General features: G+C 41.1%; 1 protein-coding gene across 16 annotated transcripts in view; it reads left to right on the forward strand.

The window, feature by feature from the left end:
* Positions 1–24,458, forward strand: part of ank1a (ankyrin 1, erythrocytic a) — a 76,000-nt gene that overhangs the window by 20,986 nt on the left and 30,556 nt on the right. For 13 of the 16 annotated variants that reach the window (XM_078789807.1, XM_078789811.1, XM_078789809.1 and 10 more), the window contains exons 2-7: positions 7,122–7,214; positions 21,000–21,101; positions 22,839–22,937; positions 23,512–23,610; positions 23,859–23,957; positions 24,140–24,325. In XM_078789807.1, the coding sequence (XP_078645933.1) occupies positions 7,122–7,214; positions 21,000–21,101; positions 22,839–22,937; positions 23,512–23,610; positions 23,859–23,957; positions 24,140–24,325 (678 nt within the window). Of the gene's footprint in view, positions 1–7,121; positions 7,215–14,519; positions 15,755–20,999; positions 21,102–22,838; positions 22,938–23,511; positions 23,611–23,858; positions 23,958–24,139; positions 24,326–24,458 lie in introns of those variants that run through there. The other 3 variants (XM_058072101.2, XM_058072102.2, XM_078789813.1) reach the window with 2 other exon arrangements.

The raw sequence follows: 24,458 nt of genomic DNA on the forward strand, positions 1-24,458 counted from the left end.
TTGTGTCTGTTTATTCTTTTTTTGTTGGAGGACATTCATATATTGATGACATTTCATTAAAACATCTGTTCATCTGTCATCTGTTTGTGTTATTGGAGTACAATAAGAGACAACACAGACGTATTAATGCAATCATTCATTGACCTTCACTAACACTGCAGTAAAATAAACTTTTCTCATCCAATTTTGACACATTTATATGTCACATTCAGTTGAATCCAGACTGTAGAGGTCACTATTACTACTCAATATTTGAGGAGAACATACACAGATCAGATAAATGTTAATTATTCTTTCAATTGGGAATGCTGGAATAATGAAATTTTAATCTAATACTATGGCTCATGAACTGTTACAGAGCTATACAACATGGCGTATCATTGTGTATTGTAGATAAAGTCAAGTTTACCAAGACACACATTTTGTCCTCAAAGTGGGTACTTGTACCTAGTACTTTTTTGTGTACCAATGGCGTGACATTAGTGTTGCCTTTATCAGTCATTTTATTTTTTTACTTTACCTTAAAGTTTAGCTTTAAAGCCCTGGCAGATGGCTCTTACAACAACGCTAAAATTACCTGTATTTACTGTTACTGCGAGGTGAGTTGTCATGGAGTATATTGACTACCAGTGAGAAGTGAGAGGATACCGGAGCACTGCCAGTATATGAGTGTCATATAACCAACAAGTGATTTTTAGATGTGAGCTGTCTCTCAACAAATGTTTTGCTTTGAACTGCAAGCTAACATTTGGGTCACGAGCTGCGAGTTACGGGCAGCCATAGCTGTAGACAGTTATTTCGGGGTTTAAGATCAGGATGTCAAGAGGTCATTACAATATAACAGTCTGATTCATTATCTTAAAAAGAATGCTAAAAGCATCACACAGAAACTTAACACCCAAAAGGTAGGTAAGAAATATACAATGCAAGTACAAATACAAGTTTAGAATAAAAAACAGAAACTATTTTAATGGTTTCCCTTCATGCGTTTTATTCGCTGCAATGAATCATTTAGCTGCCCTGTCCACCAGAGGGAGACACAAGGAGGGAGCCTCCCTCTGAATAGCCTGAACTATCAAACAAGCAAAACAAAATCGGTTTTGATAGCTTAACCACATGACATGTACCCACACTATACTGAAGCATTCTGATTTTTCTGTCTTTCTGAGCCACGGTCAAAATTACAATATATCTGTACTGTTAAGTTTGTTTTGTGTATTTGAGTCCCAACGTCATTGTAAGCGCACCAGTAATGCCACAGGTTGTGGATGGCCTAAAGCGGGACCAAATAATACCATGACTGCTTCACGGATGCAGGAAGTGTTGGTGACCATGCATATCCATGTGTGAACAATGTACGCCCTGCATGCTAGATGGCACACTAGACGTAAACAGCACTTGACTGTGTAAATAAGTTGTGGGGCATTCTGTGCCAATGCGCACCATTTTCAGTCATAATTTGTGTGCCTAGTGCGTATACAGTGTACAAACAGTACGGAAATTAGTCTTCAACCTTTTCAGGCATGCAATCTAAATGACACACAGCGAAATGCGGAACAATGCGGAGACAAAATTTGTGCAAGTGCAAACGCCGCTTAAGACTGTAGACCAGGTCCAGGGTACAGGGTTCCTTTTACATATGTAGGAGAATGAAAGTGATCCCAGATGGCGAGAGACTGAGTCAAAATAGAGGTGACTGCACCATCTTCTCCTTTCATCCCACCTGGCACTTCAACCTGTGCCCTTCCAGTGCTCTCCTCATGTCCTCGAGAAGCTAGGTTTGGTTGCTGCTGCCGGCAGTCTGCTATGTACTATATACTATGTACTATTCATAAGGTATTCATAAGGTATTCTCACCTTGCCAGTCCCTTATCTAGCCGGTCTCTGCTCCGTCAAGTGTTTGTTCTTCAAATGTCATATTAAAGCTTTTTAACGTGAGATATTTTTTGTGTTATATTCTGCTCTGCAAAAGTGATATCACGCTCACAAGTGGCAGCTAAGTTCCACACGGCAGACATGTTTTGGGTTTGGTGTGCAGTGTGAATGACAGTACCTGGTTGTGCTATACTTGCCGTACAGGTGGAAAATTTAAGACAATTCCAAGGCCACATGACAAGGGTCCCAGTAACTATGTAAATCAGTTTGCGATCTTGTGATTTTTTTTATATAGTGAAAACAATTAAAACAATCGCTTATATTTAGTGTTGACTGACCACCCCCCTATAGCTCCATGAAACATTTGGTTCACTACAACCTTCACTGTGCTTTGTAGCTGCCAGTTGGCAGTTGTGGCAGAGCAGAGTGAAACAATGCCACAAGTGCCTCCCTATCCAAGTGAAGAAGGTGAGCAACACTGTGCTCAATGTCATGTCACTTAGTATTATTGTAGGGAGTCTTTAGTATCATCGCAATGAAGATATAGGAATTGCAGAAAAACACGATTATTTTTGTGATGACAAATTCAAAGAGAAATTATTTTTCCACATAATGATTCCATTTTGGCTTCATATTCTTGGTGTCAGATTTAAATTAAAAAAATGTAAAAACAAAAATGAATGGACTGTAAATAGTGGTATACCCCACTTCGAGAAACAGGGTCTCCAAGGTCAATAAAGTAAATGCAAAGGTAATGTATGTTGAAGCTCTTCAGTGATGATGCAGCTCGCTGCAACTCTATTTTGATTAAGAATTTAGTGTTTATTTATGGCAGCCTTTGACTGCAGCAGCAAGACGAGTTTGGCCCTCAACCACGGATAATTGTCCAGACAAATGTCTCATGAAATGCACAAATAAGCAAATTGGACTGATAAATAGGTGTTTTGAAAGGTATATTGCTGCTTCCTTATCCATAATTGTTGTTATTAAGGCTATGCACATTCATTGTGCCGCACAGCAATTCAGCTCCTGCATAATTTAACACATGAAAAACTCACAATACACTATTTCTTTTTGTGTTCTGAAAGCCAACACTGGAATTATCGGTCCTACCTCAATTTAAAATTATTTCAAACATCAGTCTACATTTTGCTCTCCAAGTGTAAATCCAGGCCGTCTACATGAGCATTTTCTATAATGGCAGTCAGCATTGGAATTTTAGTTTACTTGAAATTATTTGAAAGTTTTTTTTCAAATCTGTGGCTTAACTGTACTCACTAAACAAAAAGTAGAAAAGTAGCCTTTGGCTTCTGTAGACATATAGCTGCCTGGAGGAGTTGTGTACGGTGCCTGACAAGGGTAACATGCTGCTACGTCCAAACGCTCCAAAGGCCTGGCGCCCCCGGTAGCTTGGTTAACTTTTGTTCTGCTATGTTTAAGTATTTCTCTGATGCAGTCGTTTTGTGGGTGAGGTGTGTGTTTTGGTCTTCCTGCCTTCCTACATTTTTTAATTGCATCATTTTCTAGTCGCTTGTGTGTTTTTGGTTTTGGACCATTTATGTGTTTTGAGTGTTTGGGTAGTGGACTGTTTGCAACACATCGTGAACTGCAGTGGTGAGAAACTGTCCTCTCTTTATGGCTAGCTGTTCTCCAGCAAATATCTGCAGCTGTGTGTTGGACGGATGCACATTAATCCCCACTTTATTTCCTTCCGTTTCTGCTTGCAGTGGACGAAGTTGCCCATAAACATGACACCTACATTGTATCTATATATTTTTTGGCCAGGCATAGACACATAACCCCAGAACTAAACAGTTCTGTGACCCACTTTGGGTCCCGACCCAACAGCTGAGAATCTGAGAAAGAATGAACAAAGCCTCTGCAAAGAGTGGATTATTTTGGTGGCCTTCCGAAGAAGCAATTGCAAACCTGGAGATAACAACTTAATACTCGCCCACATTTTCAGTTTGAAGACTTACAAGTCTCACCAGCTTGTCACTGCTGGCTTTAGGTCTTGCCTCACTGGTCCTACCTCTGTGGATCAAACTGTAAGCAATAAACTTGAACTGTAGGGATGTATCAGGCTCTGGGGAAGTTTAACGCTCATTTCGTGGACATAGACATTTTCAGAAGTGCTTTTCTTCTCTGCAGTTTCTGATTGTAGAACGTATACCCAAATGCCAAGGCGGTGCTAGTGAGGTGTCCAGAGACTATGAGTGTTATCCTCTTTATCCTTATAATCTACAGCGTGACGGTTTGGGTTCCCACTGTGTCTGTTTGCTGCCCTGAGGCTCCTAAAGGCTCCACAGTGAAATGGCCTGTTAGTCTTATCAGCACCTCTCAACCCCCTCACTCACCCTGTCTCCCATCTCCTCCACCCACTTTGTCCTCCTCCCCTGTCATCACTACCCGTCTGCTACTTAATCCAATTATCCTTTTAAGATGATATGCTCTGTAACTCACCACAAAATCGGCGGATGACGCCGTTGTGCATCACGCGGTCACATATACAAACAGCTTTTTTTGTCTTTCGAAAATTCAAAGTGCATTCAAAGTGTAAAGTGATCCACTGTAGCATATGTAATACAGTGCGGTTGCTTGTTTTGTCTATATTAAGGTTTCCTCACACAAGCTTTGGCCTCTACTGTCACTCTTTGATTCGCTGTACCCTTGAGGTGACTCTGCGTGTGTATGTCCTTCACTGCTGTGTGCTGACGGGTTTTAGGCTTTTAGCTGACACTTCACCTGACACAGAAGGTCCCTCTTTGTCTTGTGAGTGTGTATGTGTATGTGTGCATCTCATTTCATTACTATGTTCAAATCCTGAAAGCACATTCTAACTTCCCTTCAGTGCTGTTCAACGCTTAACTTTTTTTAAAGTGACTTACTCCAGTTATTAGGTCATGTCAATATAAGTAGTATATACTGTAAGTAAATATTGTTCAAGGGAATAACTAAAGTAGCATGTTTTGCATTATGTATATATAATAATGATAAATCATCTTTTCTTTTGACATTAATGTAATTTTACAGGGTCATTGTGTGACTACCAAACCTCATTACATCCTGAAAACACATTGCCACAGAGTACAGAGTTGTAGCAATGACATGGTGGTTAATCTGTAGCTTGTACAAATCTTGTCATGCGTTTTGCTGCAAAGGACTGCTGGATGGCACAAAAGTAGCTGTGTTTGGTCGTTTTTGGTGCTGACACCACAAGAGTCAAACGAAACAGATGGTTTTTTTTGCAAGGATTTTGTTTGCGTGTGGGGTTTGGGTGTGTGTGTGTGTTGCCCAGTGACATATCCTAGTACTGACTAGGAGTTAGATCCTGGCGTACATGTTGCCGCACGCATGGGCTCTGCAATTTTGGGGAAATTTGTTGGTCGTGGCCAGCTCGTGGAGGAAGTAGGGTAGTCAGAGGGACTACAAGTGTGTCATACTATTGGAGCAAGTGACATGTTTGCTGCTCATCAAAGTGGTAGCTTTTAGATCGTGAGTGTAGCGTGAAACTCATGCGTGCTAGGTGCACTTCATGCAAGGCTGTGGCAATGGGCACATACATGTGTGGGTTTCGTATGAGGCTCGTGCAGCCCACTCACTTCCATTGCAAGATGGGCTTACTGCCTTCCTACGGTACTTACGGTTACTAGTAGAACCAGCGTGAACAGCGGGAAGAGCCGCCACCATGGCCGGGTAAGGTGCATTAAAGTTAGATACGCTATGTCAGCAGTCGCTGTGCGTCCACGGAGCTCAGTAGAAGTGTACAGCCGGAGAAGTTGTCCACCGCCGGTGGAGCTGCTGGGAATGTACACAATGTATTTTTAAAGTTACAACACATGCAAGGTTTTCCTACATGCACCCAGAAAATACACCCAATTTTCTTCCTACGAGCTTTGTGAGCTGTTTACAGGTTTGAAAATCCATGCAGGCTAAGTGTGTGCCTCTTAAATAGCCAGCATGTAGAAGCACATACGTATATCAGGATGTAACTCCCCCATTGGATCTGAATCCTGAAATGTCTGAAGGAATGCTTTGTAGAATGGGTATATGTTTTTTTTAGTTGTTTATTTGCACCTGACTTTGTCATCTGTTGTGGCAATCTCTCTTCTTCTGGTAAAATATATTTATCATTAATATTCAGGTTTTCCATAGTTAGTAATGGTTTGTAAAAATGTAGGTATAATGTGCAGCATACATGTATCACTGTTAAGAAAGCCCACTTTGTCTTTATGTTTCACTGATTTTTTATCAACTTTTGACATTTCGCACTTTGTCCGGCGTCCTTGAACGCACCATTGTTGCTGTGAGGCACCAAACAAAACATACTGCACAACTTATATAACTTTTAGGTGACTCAGATTTCATCTGTTTATTGATCATCCTGCATTATCATTCATTAGTGGTGAGTACCTATACATTTTATGATTTAAGATGCATTTAATAATTGTGTGAGGCATATTGACGAGAGACTGGGGAGGGTTCTGAAGCTGCAACTATTGTAATAATTACAACAGTACTACAAAAAATATTGATCCGAAATCACAAGATAACGTAAATGTCAAGCTAATGATTTTCAGGGGGAGTGTCAAAAATAGACGTTTTTATGGCCGCTATTACTTTTTGCCATTCCCTGGTGATCCCAGAATGTAATATGAATGAAGTTTGGGGATCTACATTTGACAACATTGTGTCATCATCTATCTATGAACCATGAACAAACTGTGGGCAAAAACAAGACATTTTCTTTTTTCACTGCTGAAATATACAATGTTTGGTTCACGTGGCGAGTTCTCCCTGCACACACGCGTGGGGGTTTATTCCGGGTAAGTACACTTGCACAAGCAAATAAAAAGGAGTGACTCCGGTCTCCCCTGCCCCATGACACCACAGATCCATCTGTGAGCCACGAAACACCAACACGACCACACCACCTCATCCATTCACCATCAGTGGTCTGCTGCCCAGCCACGGCCACTGTATGTGTAGACACAACCATGCCGCTCATCCACACACAGGTTGTTTTGGGTTTGTTTGTGAGTTTTTGGGTGGTTGGTGTTCCCTTTTCCATTGCCTAATTATCTACCTGTGTCTCACTATGATGTTCATCTGTTGCTCTCTTAATCTTCCTTGCTGCTGATTTTTGTTTTTTCTGCTGCTCTCTTCCCTCCCTTTTTTTCTGTCAGACCAGAAATATCACTGTTGCTATTAACTGGGCTCTGTCTTTATGTCGTATGTTCTTTTAGGCCCACGCCGTGCATCGCTGGCTAATCGATCAGGACAGTAGTGTGAGCTCTGAGATGCCGGATGGCCAAGGAGTATGGCTCTATGATGATGAAGTAAATATCTGCAACACGTATATCTGGCTTTTTTATATTCACTATGTGTATATATATATACATATACTGTATATGCTGTATTGGTGGCCATCTTGTCACGTAAAGTTTGTGTCACTCTGCTGCTGTGTTTTATTTTATCACGTTTTTCTTATTTTGCATATGGTATTGTAGTGCTGGTTCATTCAAGTCGTGCTGTTGTGATGTGAGCTAAATCAGTCGTACAGGTGTCGTGGATCACGCTGGAGCTTTTCTATGTTTCCCTTCCCTGCTTGATGAACTGTACTAACTTTCTGATTTATATTTTTTTAATTCGGTGGTTTTTACGTTGTGTAGGCCTTTGTTTTGGTGTCACATGTTTAAGACACAAGTGTGTATCTGTTTTCAATATTAACATCTTTCTCAGTGTCTTGTGATACCTCGGATACCGATGTTCTCAAATCATAGCATATTACATGGCAAGAGTCCACGGGCAAAATATAGCTTATTCTTTGTAAGTAACTGTCTGTCACTTCACAATCAGTAGTTCATGCACCAGAGGTCCATGTTAATAATAAAAAGTCACAGTATTTTTCCTGTGGGTTCTTCTAACTTCGTGAATATGCTTGTGTCATCTGTACCACTGTGATTGTGTTTAGGCTTAAATCAAATTCAAGTGTGAATGTGGAGCTGTGCGTGAAAGAGTGTGTGACAAATGTCGTGTATCTATGTGAGAAATGTTGTGTATCTATGACCTTATCAGTGTGGATTAGCAGTGTGTGCATGCTTACTCTCAGTCCATGCATGGCATCTCCAGTGTATTAGCACTAGCTGTGATCCAACTGTCTGTGTTGTGTCTGGAATGGTGAATGCGCTCTTTCTTCTGCATCATTGCGGTTGTTGCATGCCTTTGATGTGTCATTGTTTGTGTATTGTGGCTGTTGTGTATTTCCTATGCGACGGCATGTCACACATGCTGTGCCTGTCTTTTGTCTATCTATCTATATAAATGGTCTGGGACTTGTTCACCAGGTTTCATTGACAATATCTAATGGATGATCTTGAATCCATTTTCACTAAGTGGAAGAGAGTTCATCTAAGTGCAATGAAGCCACTGGGAAACTTGTTCCAGACAATTCTTTCCCCTCAAATCCTCGCTCCCCTCTTTGCTATCCCAAATTTCTAATCCTACTCTTCCTATCTCCATATTGCTCCCAAAGTATATGGAGCACTATGAGGTTTCCTAAAGCCCAGACTAAAAAAACAAAAACAAAAAAAAACATAACTGTAAGAATGTAGCACATAGAGTAAGTGGAAACATAATCTGGCTACACAAAACAATATGGAGTATTATTTTCTTTGGTGCTCATGATTATGTGTGCATTGGACAATTTCTTTTTTCTTCTCTCCTTTGAATTATATGTTTTGCCTTGTATGTTGGAGTGTTTATGTGCATTCCAGGAGGTTCTAAATGCATCGTGATAGCACCAATGGTTGGGACTGTATGTGGGCACACCAACAATTATTTAGGTCAGGGGTCTCAAACTCAACACACCTGGGGGCCACCATATAGGTGGGGTAGGCAGGGTCACATCAAGCATTCACTATGAAATTCAACCGAGTGACTATCTTGTCTACAAACACCACTAGAAGTTGTCAAAAGCTTGAGCTACAGTAAGCCATACGTATCAAATGAAATATGGAACAAAATTGTGCCACAAAGTGAAATGTAAATGCAAGGGTGTGCAGGCTGCACTTAGACTAAACTTTGTTGTCAAGTAAGGGTACACAAAATGTGGTCTGGGCCTCGAGATTGAGACTGCTGATGTAGATTTCAGAAAATGCATACCAATTTATTTAGCGCTTTTCATACAGAAACAAACTGAAAGTCACTAATATCCGTGAAAAATCAACCATGAACAGGGCAACGGCACGACGACTGAAAGTAGGTCAAAGCTAAACCAGGAAGTATGGAAAGTGAGGATTTAAAAAAAAAAGGAAAATGGATAACTCGAATATTTGAAAAAAAAAGTTTTAACTAATCACAACAATTTTTATGATGGGAAAACTACCGAACCAGAAATATACATATAAAAGTGGAAATTGCATTGTTATTGTTTTGATTTTGGCATGCCTTTAAAACGCATGCAGATAATACAGAACTGCAAATTGATTGTGTTTACCCTCTTGATCAACCTGCCGTGGCCCCTCCTGTAAGGCAGAGTTGTGTATTGTTTGTGGTCAGCATAAAGGTCATGGCCCCTCTGTTACCATTGCCACTTATTAGGCTTGGAGAAGGTCCCACTATCATTGCACACTCTAACTACCCCATTAGTCCTCAGAGACAGATGCTCCGGGAGCCAAGCCCCATTCGTCACACCGTGGCTGCATGGCAGACTCAATATGAAGAAAAGCAAACTGTCACACTCTGCACTGTCATATAAATTCTCCCCCGTCTCAGTTTCTCTTTTCCAGCTGCTCCCCGGCCCACTGTAGATGCAGACTACATTAGGAAGCCCATTCATGTCCAACCACCAGCAGTTGGCTGTAATTTGTTTCGGCGAGGGGTGCAGAGTGTAATTTACATGTGAAAGGCCACGGCCTATTCAAATATTGTTACACTCATTTTTATCCCAGGGTTATTAATACCAGCTTTGAAATAATTAAGATTAAAGGCTGTGGGGATTTTTTTGCCATTGTGTAGAATCTCCAGAAATGTTGTCTTCGTTGGTTAGATATTTAGCGAGAAGACGGAGGAGCAGAGGTGTTCTGAACTTGCTAACTGATTAGATTTTTGCTATATAAGAGATATGTTTGGTGGCAAGAACTTTCGGTGGAGCTATCCTGATACCCTATTCACACTCGAGGTAGAATGAGCCAGAATGCAGTCGGAATGAAAATGCTTGGTTTATTCCTGGATATTCGAAATGCATTCTAAAACTTGTGACTGCATTCTGGGTGTATTCCAAATATTAGAACCCATCCTTGTGGCCTGTCCGAATGTTTTTAGCATTTTAAAATCTTACGAGGTGACTTCAAAGTGAGAAAATGTTAAACAGCATTTGAAAGGTATTCTCACTGCACGCTGACTGCAAAAGATACCAAATATTCTTACGGTTTTCTCAATATTCTTAAACAGCATTCTAAATATTTTAATTACACTCGGGAGAAAAAAGCAGCCAGAAACGTCACTATTAAGCGTCACCTTATTCACAACACATTCACAAGGAAAAAAGAAGCCAAGGTAACTCCAACAGCAGCCACTGCACTGACAGAAAATTGGTGCTGAAAAGAGATTAAAAGCCAACAAGCCTGTTGAAGTATCACTCGCCACTTCCACATCGCTAATTCATGACAATCACGTAATGCCGGCAAGAAAAAAGGTGGAAACTCATCAGCGGACACAGATATGTAAAGTTACTGAAATCCAGGAAGCCCCTGAAGAGTCAGCTCCTATTTCCGTCAAGTTTTCGAACAGCATTTAAATCGTGCTCCAAAAGTGGTGTGAATTTTGAAACTTTTTCATTCCGCCTTGTTCTGCTTGATTGGTGCTTAGTGTGACGGGGCCTTAAGTGACATTAAGAAGCAGAGAAACTGAGTGACAACAAATGTGCATGTATGCATGCATGTGCATGTGTTTAAGGTGAATGTGCAGAGAGCATGGGAAAGGTGCTCAGAAAATCTCAAAGCTAAGTTACAAAGGTCGTGCCTCGTCCACCTCTTGCCAGATGATTGTCAGAATGAATACAACATTTTTTGTACTTCACGTAATTAATGATTAGATCACAGCCTATTTGTCTTCTTGTAACAGTGGAACTGTAAACCACTGCGGAACAGTGGAACCATTTCACCCATTTCAAGGGATACAAATAGAAATAATCAGTTCCCTGAATGAAACTCTGAACTGTAGACAATGCGCATCTTTTTAAACAAGTGTCCCAAAAAGACAAAAGCAAAACGCACACAGGATTAATCTTTTGGTACTCCCTCAACTGAGGACTTGGGCAATATGCATATATGTTTACAAACTGTTAAAGCTCAGACATTCCATTTTAGATGTGCCACAGTAAAATAATTCCCCAGGAAGATCTCAATGCCAGATAATGACTAAAAGCTGGTAGTACTACTAATTGTGCTTCCCTTTCAAATTAAGTTTATCTAGTCATATCTCTGTAGATGATTTAGAGTTTCCAATTAACTTAACATGCATGTTATTGTGTGACGAACCACACAAAGAGGTGCAACCTGAGATTCAAACCCAACACTTTTGTGCTGAAAGGCAACAGTGCTAACCAGTGATGCTCAATAGCAGCCGTACTTTGTTTAGGTCCTACGCTGCCTGAAATCTATGCCTTGTATGCATTAGGATGATTGCTGCATTGTGTTCAAGTAGTGTGTGTGTGTGGGTGTGTATGTGTGTGTGTGTGTACGTGTGCATGCATTTTACTCAAGGTCTGTGGAGTGGTGTGGCAGTATGTGGGTTTTAAGGAACCTTGTCAGTGTGATTTTTGAATGTGTATGATCGGAAAGTTGTCAAATTGGTTCAGTTTAGTCGTTGAAGGCACAGGTTTGTTTTGTTTTGTTTTGTTTTTTTTTACATGTAATTGTATGACATCCCCATCAGCAGTGTAGTCTATCAATGGTGACTTATCCAACACTTGGCCCCGTGAGCTGACTCCTGTTCAGATTTTGATGATGAGAAATTCCAGTTAGTTGCTGGGACTACTTAAGTAAAGAGCTGGGCTTCTCAAAACAATATGCGTTTGAAAAAGTAATACATCTTTGAATGTGTATGATAGGAAAGTTGTAAAATTAGTTCAGCTTCGTCATTAAAGGGATAGTTTGCATTTTTTGACATGACTCATTTTTGGCATACCCCAGACATCCCCATCAGCAGTGTAGTCTATCAATGGTGACTTGCCCTGCGCACAAATCGCTCAACTTGAATTTCTCTGTCGTCGTATTGATGCACGTTGTATTAATCGTCTGTCCATTGTTGTGTACGTGATGAAGAGGCACCGCGGCAAGCATTGCAGCCATCTTGTTTAGGTATGTGCTCCACAGTGGATGAAGATGCAAGGATTGCAGCTATCTTCATCACATACACAACAATGGACAGCAGATATGGTAAATTGATAAGACATCAGAGTAAGTAATTTTTGATTTTTGAGTTTTTTTTTATAGCGTTTTTTTACTTAAATGCCCCCCAGCAACAAACCAGAACTATGTTTCCAACCAGAACTGGGCTCACGGGACCATGTTGGGGGTAAGTCACTATTGATGCACTACACAGCTGATGGGAATGTCATACAACTTCATGCCAAAAAAATCTAAATTACCCCTTTAATATCAACTTTATCTTATCTTCCACTGACTGCTTAGTTAAAAATATTTTCTACCATGTCCATCTCGGATTCATCAGGAAGCTCAACATGTTCCTGCAGCAGAAGCCAAAATTAATGGTTTAAATGGAAAACAGGATGTCAGATACATAACATATTTATTCATATAGCTATTAATTAAGAGCTGTCTGAATGATGTCTGAATGGGTCGGATTCTCTGAGAAAGACATGAGATGCTGACTCAGCGCTATGTGCAAATGAAGGTCTGTTACACTGTCATCAGGACTGTGAAAAAAGATGCTAGTGAACTGTCTCATTACACCAATAGAAAATTCATCAACCAACAAGTCCTATAGGTCCTGTGGTGCATTGCTTCTATAAGTGTTCTGACGCCTCCTCATTAACCAAAGTGATTTAATTTACAGTCATATTCTGCCTGATGCTGACTCAGCCGACCCAGTTGTGACCAATGACTACAACAAGTTGTTTGAAATGGAGTGTACGATTTCTGCTTGACAATGCAGACAGTTGTGAAGACTCATTGTCTTCACAGTCATGCCCTTTCTGTTGTTTTATTCTCTCACACACCTTCACTCTGCAGGCATGTTTCCTACCTCGGTACCATCGGTCCACTTAGGAAGATGGGACGTCTGGACCAGCAACAGCACACTGCTTTCTTTTCAACTGACTTCATTTATATGTGAAGCAATATTTCTTACTCCTTAATTTTGTCTTCCATATGACTAACTTTGCACAATTATTGAAGCTAACTGTTAATTACTATGTATATCTGAGGTCATGTGGACTGTGCATTGGTGAAGACTTTGTGGTGAAGACTTCACCACACCATACCTCACCTATGACTATGAGCTTTAAGTAGTGACCAAAGAACAAGATCACAGGAGCAAGCGTTCAAAACGAGTGTTATCTGTGGTTGGCTGGGCTCTCCCTTATAAGATAAGGTGAGAAGCACTGTCATCCGGGAGAAGATCGGAGTAGAACTGCTGCTCCTCTGCGCTGGGAAAAGCCAGATGAGGTGGCTTGGGCATCTGTCAGGATGCTTCTCAGATGCCTCCTTGAGGAGGTGCTCAGGGCACATTCGATCAGTAGGATGCCTTTGACACAGTTGAGCATTCAAACAGGACAATGGTTTGGGAATTAATAAAGCAGGCTAACATTAGGCTTCTGGAATGACATTACCAAAGTGTTGACCTCAACCCTGTTGAACATTTAAAATGCAAGCAGACCAACCAATTTACATAAACTCTAGAAAGCCGAGAAACCGAGAAGCTTGTTGAACGCTGCAGAAAGCCTGTGGTTGTGGTGAAAAGTTCAAAAGCACCTCTAACCAAACATTAATGGGGGTGTATTTACATATTTGAACCCGTATGTATACTTTGTATATGCTGTAAAATTCAATAGTGCTCTCAACTTTGACAAATAATTAGAACAACTAATCAACTAATTCTATAAATAGTCTGGCAGGACACCAGTAGGTAACGTCATTCCTATGTTGCCTACGACCAAACACACTGTGTGTCTGCCATGTGGGTGTTGGCTGCAGTGCAATGTGTGCTGGTGCCAGTAAGAGTAGAGGTCTAACAAGATAAAGGCGTGTGACAGTCTGAGGAAAGATAGCTGACAAGGGGTCAGTATTTATGTTGATTCCTCCCCCAGCTGGTTTAGGACCCCAGGACACAGGCTATAAAGCTACTACAGACAGCACACGTGGGCAGCTCAAGCCCTTTATCCTGTCAACAAGGCAGACCCCAATTTGGGTGCAAAGGGCACTCCTGTCACAGATCTAAATCAACTCGGCCACCAAACAGAAGTGTGCCTTTGTATATTACAACTTCTCTTGACTACACAGACGCATGAGTACGTACTAAAGACGTACCTCATGCCCACATACTACGAATTCATTCAGTACAACACCTGAAATTTTCATTAATGCTGTCATACTTCCTTGATGATGATCTATCATCTTTTCAGATGGAGCTACTGACCGAGTGAGAGGAGGTTTATCTCGGAAACTTGTTAGTGGACCACCATGTAATTTGTGAAATGTTTATTAGGATTGATGTCTATCTTCACACCTTTTTGTAGTGGGGTTCTCATTGCATTTACATGTGGACAGGAGAGGTGTCCCATGTGATGTTTTTGGCCCAGGTCATGGTCCAGTGCTACCGATTTGTACATAGCTTTCTTTTTACATTGCTACCCTTCTGTATCCCCTCTTCTCCAGCATTTATCTCTCTGCATGGTTTTGGCAGCGATGTGCTTTTCCCAGCATTTAGCCAGAAGAGGGAGAGAGGAGGGGAGAGGTAGAGAAAATAGGGCCTTTTCAACAGAGGAATGACGGACGCTTTATTAAAGGAGGCAGGGTCTTTTGAGAGGCTGGCCCCTTCATGCCCCCCCCAAACCGAGTGTCTGGCCCATTGTCATGGAGCGGTGGTTGCGCACCCCCCCCCCCCCCCCAACCAAGCGCTTTGTCACTGTAAGTCACCTCACAGACTGAAACAGATCTGCGACCAAAAAAAGAGGGAGAAAAAAAACACCCATTTTCCACATTTTCTATTTTGGGGTAGCCCCGTCCGTGAAAAACGATTGTGTGGCTGTCACAAAACATACAGGAGACGCAGAGATGGGCGTGACGTGTGGGGAAGACAGGACAAGAGAAAGGAGGGATAAAGTAGAGGTGTCAGTGCAACTAAGTCTGAATGGTGTACGGAATGTGAAGAGGAGAGGAGAGCAGAGTCCAGTGTGAGGGTGGAGGATGCAGGAGAGGATAGCAAGGGTACAACATTGGGTAAAACATTTGACAGAAATTGCACATTTTATTTGATAAAAATGGAAAAAGCAGAAATATTTAACATCAGTGATGTAGGTAGGCAGTCCTTGAGTGTAGGGTGCCCATTGGTTTTTGGCTGAAAGTAAAATGTGCGTCTTTAGATATAGGCAACATTCCTGCAGAGATAAACCCATGGGCCCCTTCACCCCCACCCTCTTCTTGTCTCTCCACCCACCACGCCGGGTCCTGCTTACTCAAGTGTGTGCATCTGTGAGGGTGTGTGCGCCCGTGTTTACATCGGACGGGGGTCTTCGCGCCCTGCACGGTGGCACTTGCAGGGGGGCAACTGGAAAGTCAATTTTGGAGAAACAGAACGTAAGAAAGAGAGTGGAGGGCCACCAGGCATGCCAGTCAAGATCATCACTTGCGGAGTGAGTACTGCTGTTTTACTTTCTCCACTTCTCCACTTGAACATGTCTCTCTCTTCATAGGTTCTACCTTTAGCTATGGCTTATTTTTTGCCCATTTTGCCATGTTTTAACATGGCCACCAAAATCCTAACATTTTCTCAGCGGCTGCCAGGACTCCATTTGCATTGTTTATTTTAACTGTTGGGTGTCATAAAGCTGTCCTCTCTTTCAAAGACTGCAGCTGCCTACATTCTCAGTTGTGCTTAATTTACATTTTTGCAAAAACAAATGAGAGCCTGCGAGTACAACTACATAAGGGATGCAAACAATATATCTTCAACTTTCATTGTTTTTTCCCTCACAAAAAAGATAGTGGGAGTATTTGTTCTGTGGTCACCTAAATGCCAATTGCTCTGGATTATCTATGCAAATTTGGTGTATGTGCGTCAAAGATTAGTGCAAGAGTGTCTGTTTTTACTCTTAATCTTGTTTTTTTTTACTTAACTTGACTCTCCTGTTTGATGTTCAGTTGTATGATGTCAACCAGGATTAGCTGTGGTAAGTAAACTGGAGGTCAAAACTATTGAATTGAATCCTTTCTGAGTAGCATCAGTGAAGACTTTATAAACATAATCCAGCGAGCCAACAGAACTACACAACAGAGCTTGTTTACATGCAAGTCTTTTAGCGGAGGAGTTGTAGACTTAGTATGCACTTTCATTCTTTCTATGTTGAACAACGAATTGCACCAAATTTAATTTAGAACTTCTGCTAATGTTATTTTGGTCCATTTTATTCAATATATTTTTGTTTTTTTTTTAAGTTTTTTTGAATTTTGAAGATTCTGCCCAGATACCAAGTAAAAAAAATAGGTGGACAATCAAAAAGGAATATACATTTGATATGGACTAAAAACACTTTTGTGTGTGGTTCTTTGGTGTGTAAATGGTTTTTAAATATGATTCATTCTGAAACAGAGCATATTCATCAAGGAAATACAAATAACTGTTCACAGTACGACATTACTCAAAAGCATAGCTTCATTCAAGATTTATCCAATTTCATGTGAGACCTCTAAAGTAGTAAACTTGGCCGGTGTGTGCATTTATTTACACCAATGATATAACGTGTGTAGCTTCAGTTAAATTTCCTCGGTGTTATCTTGTGGATCATTGTCATCTGGTCATTTAAGATAAGGACATATTGTGGACTTCAATAGAACCACTGTGCACAAGGTGTTTACCATATCTCCCTCAAACACTACGGCTTTAACCCTCTTTGTCATCCCCCCATTGGATGACAATAACCATGACAAGAACCATGACCATCTCATCCATGAGCACAGTGGCTGCATCAAGGCCAAATATAATGAGACAATCAATGAGCAACTCAAAGGGAGTGTGAGAAAGTAAATAGTAGAGATGAGCATGATGGTTTACAGACAGCATGTTGAGTGTAGCATTGCAACTGCTTCTAAGCGGCACGTTCTCTCACTTCCTGTAAATGTGCCCGATGCTGGCAGGTCCCGCAGGTCTCCATCTGACTGAGTCAACACTTACTACATTTCTGTATCCGGTACAACCTCGCTGCCTCCTCAACCTAAGGGAGCAGCCTGGGAGAGAACTGCAGAGATGGAGGCTAAAGGGGAAAAGGCCCAAGAAAGAAAATCAATTTGTTGAGCAAATGCAAGTCAGCAAAAAGGGATGATGAAACAGCTGTTTAAGTACTCAAGAATTTCCATATCCGCTGTTCCTGTCAATGGTATAGAAGAAGTGTGATCACACACTGTAGGGCTTACTTTGGACATAATTCCTCAAGTGTATTGATGGCCGTTATAAAGAATTGGTTGCATTTATATATGTATATTGTTTGAGATTTAGTAAGCACAGCATTCCGCAGTGGGACATAAAATGACTTACTGCATAACAGCATCTATATCCTGGTTTTCCCAGCAGTTTACTTCTCCCACTTGAGATTCTGCTGAACAGCTACCGGATTTGGCTCTTGGTTGCACTGGTAACAAAGTCCTGCTTTAATCCCCAGCTTCATTTCCCCTACAGAGGCCAGCATTTTTCCGACTGTAAGAAAGGAGATGTGGCTTAAACCAGCAATCTCCTAGATGACTCTAGCTATTCATAAACAGTAACAGGTATTAGAACATCTTGTTGCATTCAAATAGACTATCTGGGTTGATTTCCTTGTACCTCATTAACTGTGCAGCAATCTTCCCCCATGCTAAAAACTTATACTTATATATATATTGTGTATATATACTGTATGTTTATGGTGAACTGTGTACCAGCCACAAAAAAACAAATAATCTAAAAATCTTATATGGTAGTTCCTTGTTACCGGTCTTTTTATCAGAATTTTTAAAAATATACATAATTTGATTTAGGAAGCACCATAACAGAAACAAATTGTGTCCTCCCCTGTTCCTACTGAATACTTCCATTCATGTTGTTCATTCTCTCATTACTATTACTATTGTATACAGTACATTTTTCAGACATAGTCATCCATTGCAGAGGGTGGCATGGATGTCGATCTCAGGCAAGGCTCCCTGTTCATACGCACACATACACATGCTGAGCTTACGAGTACTGCAGTCCACCACCGAGGGGGTGATGTCATTCTGTCTGCTGCAGCATCAGTTCAGCAGAAAGAAGGTGGGGGGGGGGGACTCTGAACAGTGGATCTTTGTTAAGAGTAATTTTGCCTTCTAGTTTTGCAATCACTTAGGCTGAGTAAAGTGTCATTAGCATTACACAATCGTGCATAACTGTGCAGTACTGCTCATGTTAATGGTGGAGCTGGGGAGCAGGTTGTTGTTTCTTTTCTAACAAAACAGAATGATTAATTCGCTCGCTCATGCCTGCTCAGCCCTAGAGCCTGACGCTTGTCCTTTCCCTGGGAATAATCAGGGAGCAACACATTCATCTAAATTATGCCACAGTGTCCCAACAAACATAGCGGAGGAGTTCCAAAACATTAATGGGTGTTGTATGTTATTTTTATAGTGACATCCATTGCATGTTTATTTCTGAGGCAGGGCTTGGGTGGGGTTCATGCATCCTTATCTCAAAGCACACTCTCTTCTTGACGCAAGTAAATACACACACACACACAAGTGCAGGACACTCTGAAATGTTTTGCCTCAATAATAGTGCATTTGGCAGTTACCATGTTCATATTGAGCTCTTTTGGTGAATAGTGGTGTGAGCTCTCTATAGTGGGGTGGTCTCTGTGGTGTCTCCAGGGTGTTGATGTGTGTCTGCATCAGCTGTGTTTGCTCTTTCAGTGATGACAGGATCTTTCCGGTGTCACCATGGCACTTTTAAAACATTCCACACAACAGTAACCAGTTTGTTGTCTTCTGAAGTGTATGTATAGAGCCTAACATGCCAAATGTATGTATGCAAAATCTTTATTTGACCTCCTCATTGAAACTACTGTGTGTTCTATATGTTATATAATGGTGCTCTCTTCTCTCTATGGGAGAGAATAAAGAAGACATTGGCATGCTCAAAAATGTCCCTCACCAGAAACACAGGGTGACCTGTCTCGTTACAAAAAATTTGTAAAGTTTTTACAGACACTTTAGTTTTGACAAAAATATATTCAAGTGATTCAAATTTGGAATGAGCCACACAGTCAGGAGATCTGGAATCAAATATCTGTTGGACATCTTTTTGTGGAGTTTGAATGTTCTCCCTGTGTGCGCATAGGTTTTCTTCAAGTACTCCGGTTTCCTCCCACATTCCAAAAACATGTTAGGTTAATTGGCGACTCCAAATTGTCCATAGGTATGAATGTGAGTGTGAATGGTTGTTTGTCTATATGTGCCCTGTGATTGGCTGGCCACCAGTCCAGGGTGTACCCTGCCTCTCGGCCAAAGTCAGCTGGGATAGGCTCCAGCATTCCGCTGTGACTCTATTGAGGATGAAGCAGTATAAAAAATGGATGGATGGATGGATGTTTGGAATAAGTGGACATTTGTCAGAGAGTGATTGACACAGGCAAGTGGCTCAGTCGGGTCAGTGTACTCACACAAAGGGAGAAAGATTTATGTCACACTAAATGCTTTACACTGAACTCATCTGATAAGAGAAAGTGTTGGTATATATTTTGCCAGGAACAAGGAGCGTATTGTATCTGTAATTAAGCCAGGAAGTGTTTTAGCTGGAAGCAGCTTATTCTTTTCAAGTTCCCTTTTCTTCTGCGATTGCACCAACCTTTTTTTAAGTGACCTCTCTTTGCACAGTGCTTTGCCATTAGAGTCCTGCTGAGGCTATGTTGTGTCGTTTGTTGCTATGCCGCCGCTGCAGGCATGTGGATCTTTTTTTTTTTTTTACTCAAGCTCACTGCCTCTCTTAAAAGAGGACCAACAAGCGCAAACAATAGACGACACAGCTAAAGGCACTGTTATGAAGTTGGGGCGGGGGGCAGCAGTGTCTTTCAGTGTTTTGCATTGCTGAATCTTTCTGTATGTTTAGATGGATGGTAGAAGAAGAGCAGGAGGAAGATGCTTAGTGAGACAGGAGATTATGCAAATGAGATGTGAAGGTGCAGAGTTTGCCGCAGTCAAGTTTCTCCATGTGACGCTTCTGTTGCATGACTAATCATGTTTGAGCAGCGCCACCGCCTGCCTTGGAGAGGCATGATGCAAAACATAGACAACATGATATGTTGTGCAGTCATATGTGCAGATGCATTTTTCCTTTCACAGTTCATCTTGATTTGTTTTATATATATTTTTTTTATTATTATTATGGCTCAAAACCAGACATAAAATTGTCAGGACCATTGCACTTTTTTTATGAATAGTGTGGCTGGATTTCCGCTGAAATGCATGAGCACCTACCCTTCAAACTATTGCAGTACTAACCACTGATGGAGTATATTGGAAGGCAAAATTAAGCTTTATTCGACAGTTATTCAAACAAATAGTCCGTGTGACATGTTGGCACCCTTCCTTTGGTGTACCAACCACAGTGCTGTAGCACCTATGGCTTTAGGTCACCTGCATATCTTTTTTACTGCCTTCAAAACAATTTTTTTGTGCACATGTTTTTTACTGCACTACTAAAGAGAGATGTGAAATGAGTGGAAAGCTGAGGGATCATCTTTACAGTTACAGTGCTTAAAGTAACCTGTGTGTCTTTCTCTCTCTATTTTCCTCTCTATTCCTCTTCTTTGTGTGTCTTTTACTTTCTCTCATACCCCATGTCCCCCCCTTCTTTCCTTTTGTGCGGTGCGTATGCAGGCAGATGCTGGCAACAGTTTTCTCCGAGCGGCCCGTTCTGGCAACCTGGACAAGGCTCTTGAACACATTAAGAACGGCATTGATATAAATACAGCCAATCAGGTGAGAGCTCCAGTTTTCATGATTTGGACTGGACTACAAATTAGCCTCTAAAATGTATGCTTGTATAATTTTCAATTTAGCAACAGTATTTATGTACAGTAGCCTAGCATACGATGCCTGTCTTCTTTGCATTCACTGCCAATGTATTTTGGTTTTCAATGTTAGCGTGCATGACTGACTTATTTGCTGCGCTGTTATAATTGTGTGCTTGTGCTCTCTGCCAGTACTGTATATGCATGCTCAGACTCTTAGGTAAAGGTTACAGGGTCACCAGGGAAGGTCATACATGGCAAAGGCTGTTTTCTTTGCCCCATCTCTTCCACCCTGTGTCCTCTACATTCTCATAATAGGCCTCAGATAGCTGTTCTCGAGTTTGCTTGAGCACATTACTTAGTGGCATTATATCGTCAACGTCATGGCTGTTTGACTGTAATAATAATAACACCTTTACCCAAGGCTCAAAACAGACTCCTCTTAACAGTTTGGCTTCATAATAATAATGGATTATTTCTCGACTGTGATGGATAGAGATTTTTATTGAGAGATACTTTAATTTTATTCATTGTATCTATAAATATTACTATAGATTATAATTATTTACATAATTGGCTCAGTGTGACATAGGGAGTTTTACAGCACTATTACTATTTTTGTAAATGTGGAACTTTTGATATAGCACTTTATTATGGATTTCAGTGGATTGTGCAGTTGGTATTAATTTTCTGATCAGTTTGTACAGTATATGCAAATATATGGAGTTTATAGGAAAGCAAATCAGGTCAATGGGAATTGTTGCTGGTCTTATGATTGGATGGTGATTGTTTTGTTCAATCACCTTTACAGTCCTTGTATATAATATTGGCGGATGCCTGGTGGAATACATTGAAATTTGAAAATGCCCTACTCGCTTTTTGTTGTTAAATGTGTTTGAGTTAATTCTATTCCAACTATGTGTTTTAAGGGATGGAAGTATTTATTTGGTAATAAGTGGATAATGGATTCATTTCAAATATCACAATGATGCTAAGTGGCAATAACTGCTGATTGTGACTTAATGTACGCCATTCTGCTTGCTTGTTTGTGGAGTGTGATGTTTTGCTCCAATGGGGCTCTGACGGGCTGTAGCATCACTAAAACAACTCATTCACCAGCACAGTGCTTCACTCCTGCTCCGCTCTTGTTATGTTATGTCTCAACCCAACAGCCCTCTCCTTCATTTTTATGATGTTATTGTTTTGGGTTTTTTTCTTTCATTGCTTTTTTCCCTTCCTTCGTCACACTCCTGTGTTTGCAGTCAAGAGATGGTGTGCTGTGGTCTCTCCACTCAGAGGAATAATATCAGTGGTGTGGGAAAGGTCCAACCTCACATGTCCTGTGCGGCTGAAGGAAGGCTGTGTGAGGTCAGACCTATCCCACACGGCTTGTATTCTTCCCAGCTACGAGACCCGCCGCTTGCCATCCCGCTCCAGTCCTATTACTCCTCCTCCTTTACACCGTCCGCTTCTTCTTCGCCCATTATCATTAAGCAAATGAAAATGTTTGCATTCTCATTTTGTAATTTTTGTGTAGACTTTTTTTTCCACCACTACTGATCACTGTGGTGTTGAGTGTAAGTATTGGCCTGCTCTGGTTTGCGAGTGTGGCATGGGCTATCCTCCATGAGTCTGTGTACATATTTGAGGTCATTATTGCGTTTTCATGAGCAAATCTTTAAGTATAAAATGATGTCTCCCTCAGAATGGGCTCAATGGGCTGCATCTGGCCTCAAAAGAAGGTCATGTCAAAATGGTGCTGGAGTTACTTCACAACGGAATTGTACTGGAGACCACTACAAAGGTAACACACCCAACACTAAAGTAGGATTTAGAAGAGCAACATGTATCTAACATAGGCTATGATCACACTTATATATGTGGTATTTTGGATCACAATGAACCCAGTTGTCTATTACTTGAGCTACCTCTGCATGCGCTTTAAAATGTCTGCCGGGCTACTCAGCTGTTGGTATTGTTAAACTCATGTGTTTTACACTTGTAATGTTGTTTAACACTCATTAAATCCGACTAACAGCATTCCAACATTGGTTCTGTTGCTGCTATGTCATGCTATACACAAAATAACCTGCATTACCTTTTCACTTTCATTATTAATTTTTACTTTACCTAAAATAAAGGTTAGTCCTCCTTAGATAGCGTGTGGTTAATTTCCCAACTTCCTCAATAATTTGTGAAATTTCATGTGGATGGAAGCAGGTCATGAAAATGTATAAATTGCTTCATATTGAAGACCATCCTTACAACAGGGTACCATATGTTACATGTGGATGTCTGCATACAGACTGTTCCAAGCATGCTGTATACCTCGTGTCAATGTACTCTTGTTCCCATGTGTTGTGTCTGTGTTTACCCAGAAAGGAAACACGGCCCTGCACATTGCGGCCTTGGCAGGACAGGAACAAGTGGTCACAGAGCTGGTTAACTATGGGGCCAACGTCAACGCTCAGTCCCAGGTGAGGCTCCATGTTGTGTTGTCTCTCTCAACTATGATCTGTCAGCTTTTCAGTCAGGCACCTACTGTGAAACCATTGTACTGACTATAGCAATGATGTCTGTTCACATCTGCCTTTGCTCCTTTATTTCTCTGTATTGGTGTGCATCCGTGTGTGTGTTTCTGTAACTTTCTATTTTGATGTTGCTTTGGTTGCTTGTGGCTTCTCTGCTGCGTGTGTATGTGTGTGTCTGCATATTTCTGAGACAGAAGGGTTTCACTCCACTCTACATGGCTGCACAAGAAAACCATCTAGAGGTTGTGAAGTTTCTTCTGGAGAACGGGGCTAATCAGAGCATTCCAACTGAGGTACCAAAGAATAAGAGACGTTTGCACTCAGTAATCCAACAAATTCCTCAATCCTATCCTGCTGATCCTGACTTGCTGTCGTTCCATTATGTTGTGTTCTCATCGGCTTTTCCCACTGAAACCTCTCTATATCGTCTCTTTTTAATCAACCTGCCTTTGAAAGTGTCTTCTTTCTGCTACAGGATGGATTCACTCCTCTGGCTGTGGCTCTGCAGCAAGGCCATGAAAATATTGTTGCCCTGCTCATCAACTATGGCACCAAGGGAAAGGTTCGACTCCCTGCGCTGCACATTGCAGCGCGTAATGATGATACACGCACAGCTGCAGTACTTTTGCAGAACGACCCAAACCCTGATGTGCTCAGCAAGGTATATGTGCATAAAAATCTACTTAATGCAGAGGCGTCTAACATGCGACATGCATGGCTGATTTTATTGTTATTTTTTTATATTGGCTCACTGCACGTTTTAAAAATACAATTAAACAATAAACAGAGGGATG

Source organism: Doryrhamphus excisus, linkage group LG3 (assembly GCF_037039965.1).
Source record: "Doryrhamphus excisus strain RoL-2023G ecotype Guam linkage group LG3, RoL_Dexc_Guam_v1.1, whole genome shotgun sequence".
NCBI classification, from domain to species: domain Eukaryota; kingdom Metazoa; phylum Chordata; class Actinopteri; order Syngnathiformes; family Syngnathidae; genus Doryrhamphus; species Doryrhamphus excisus.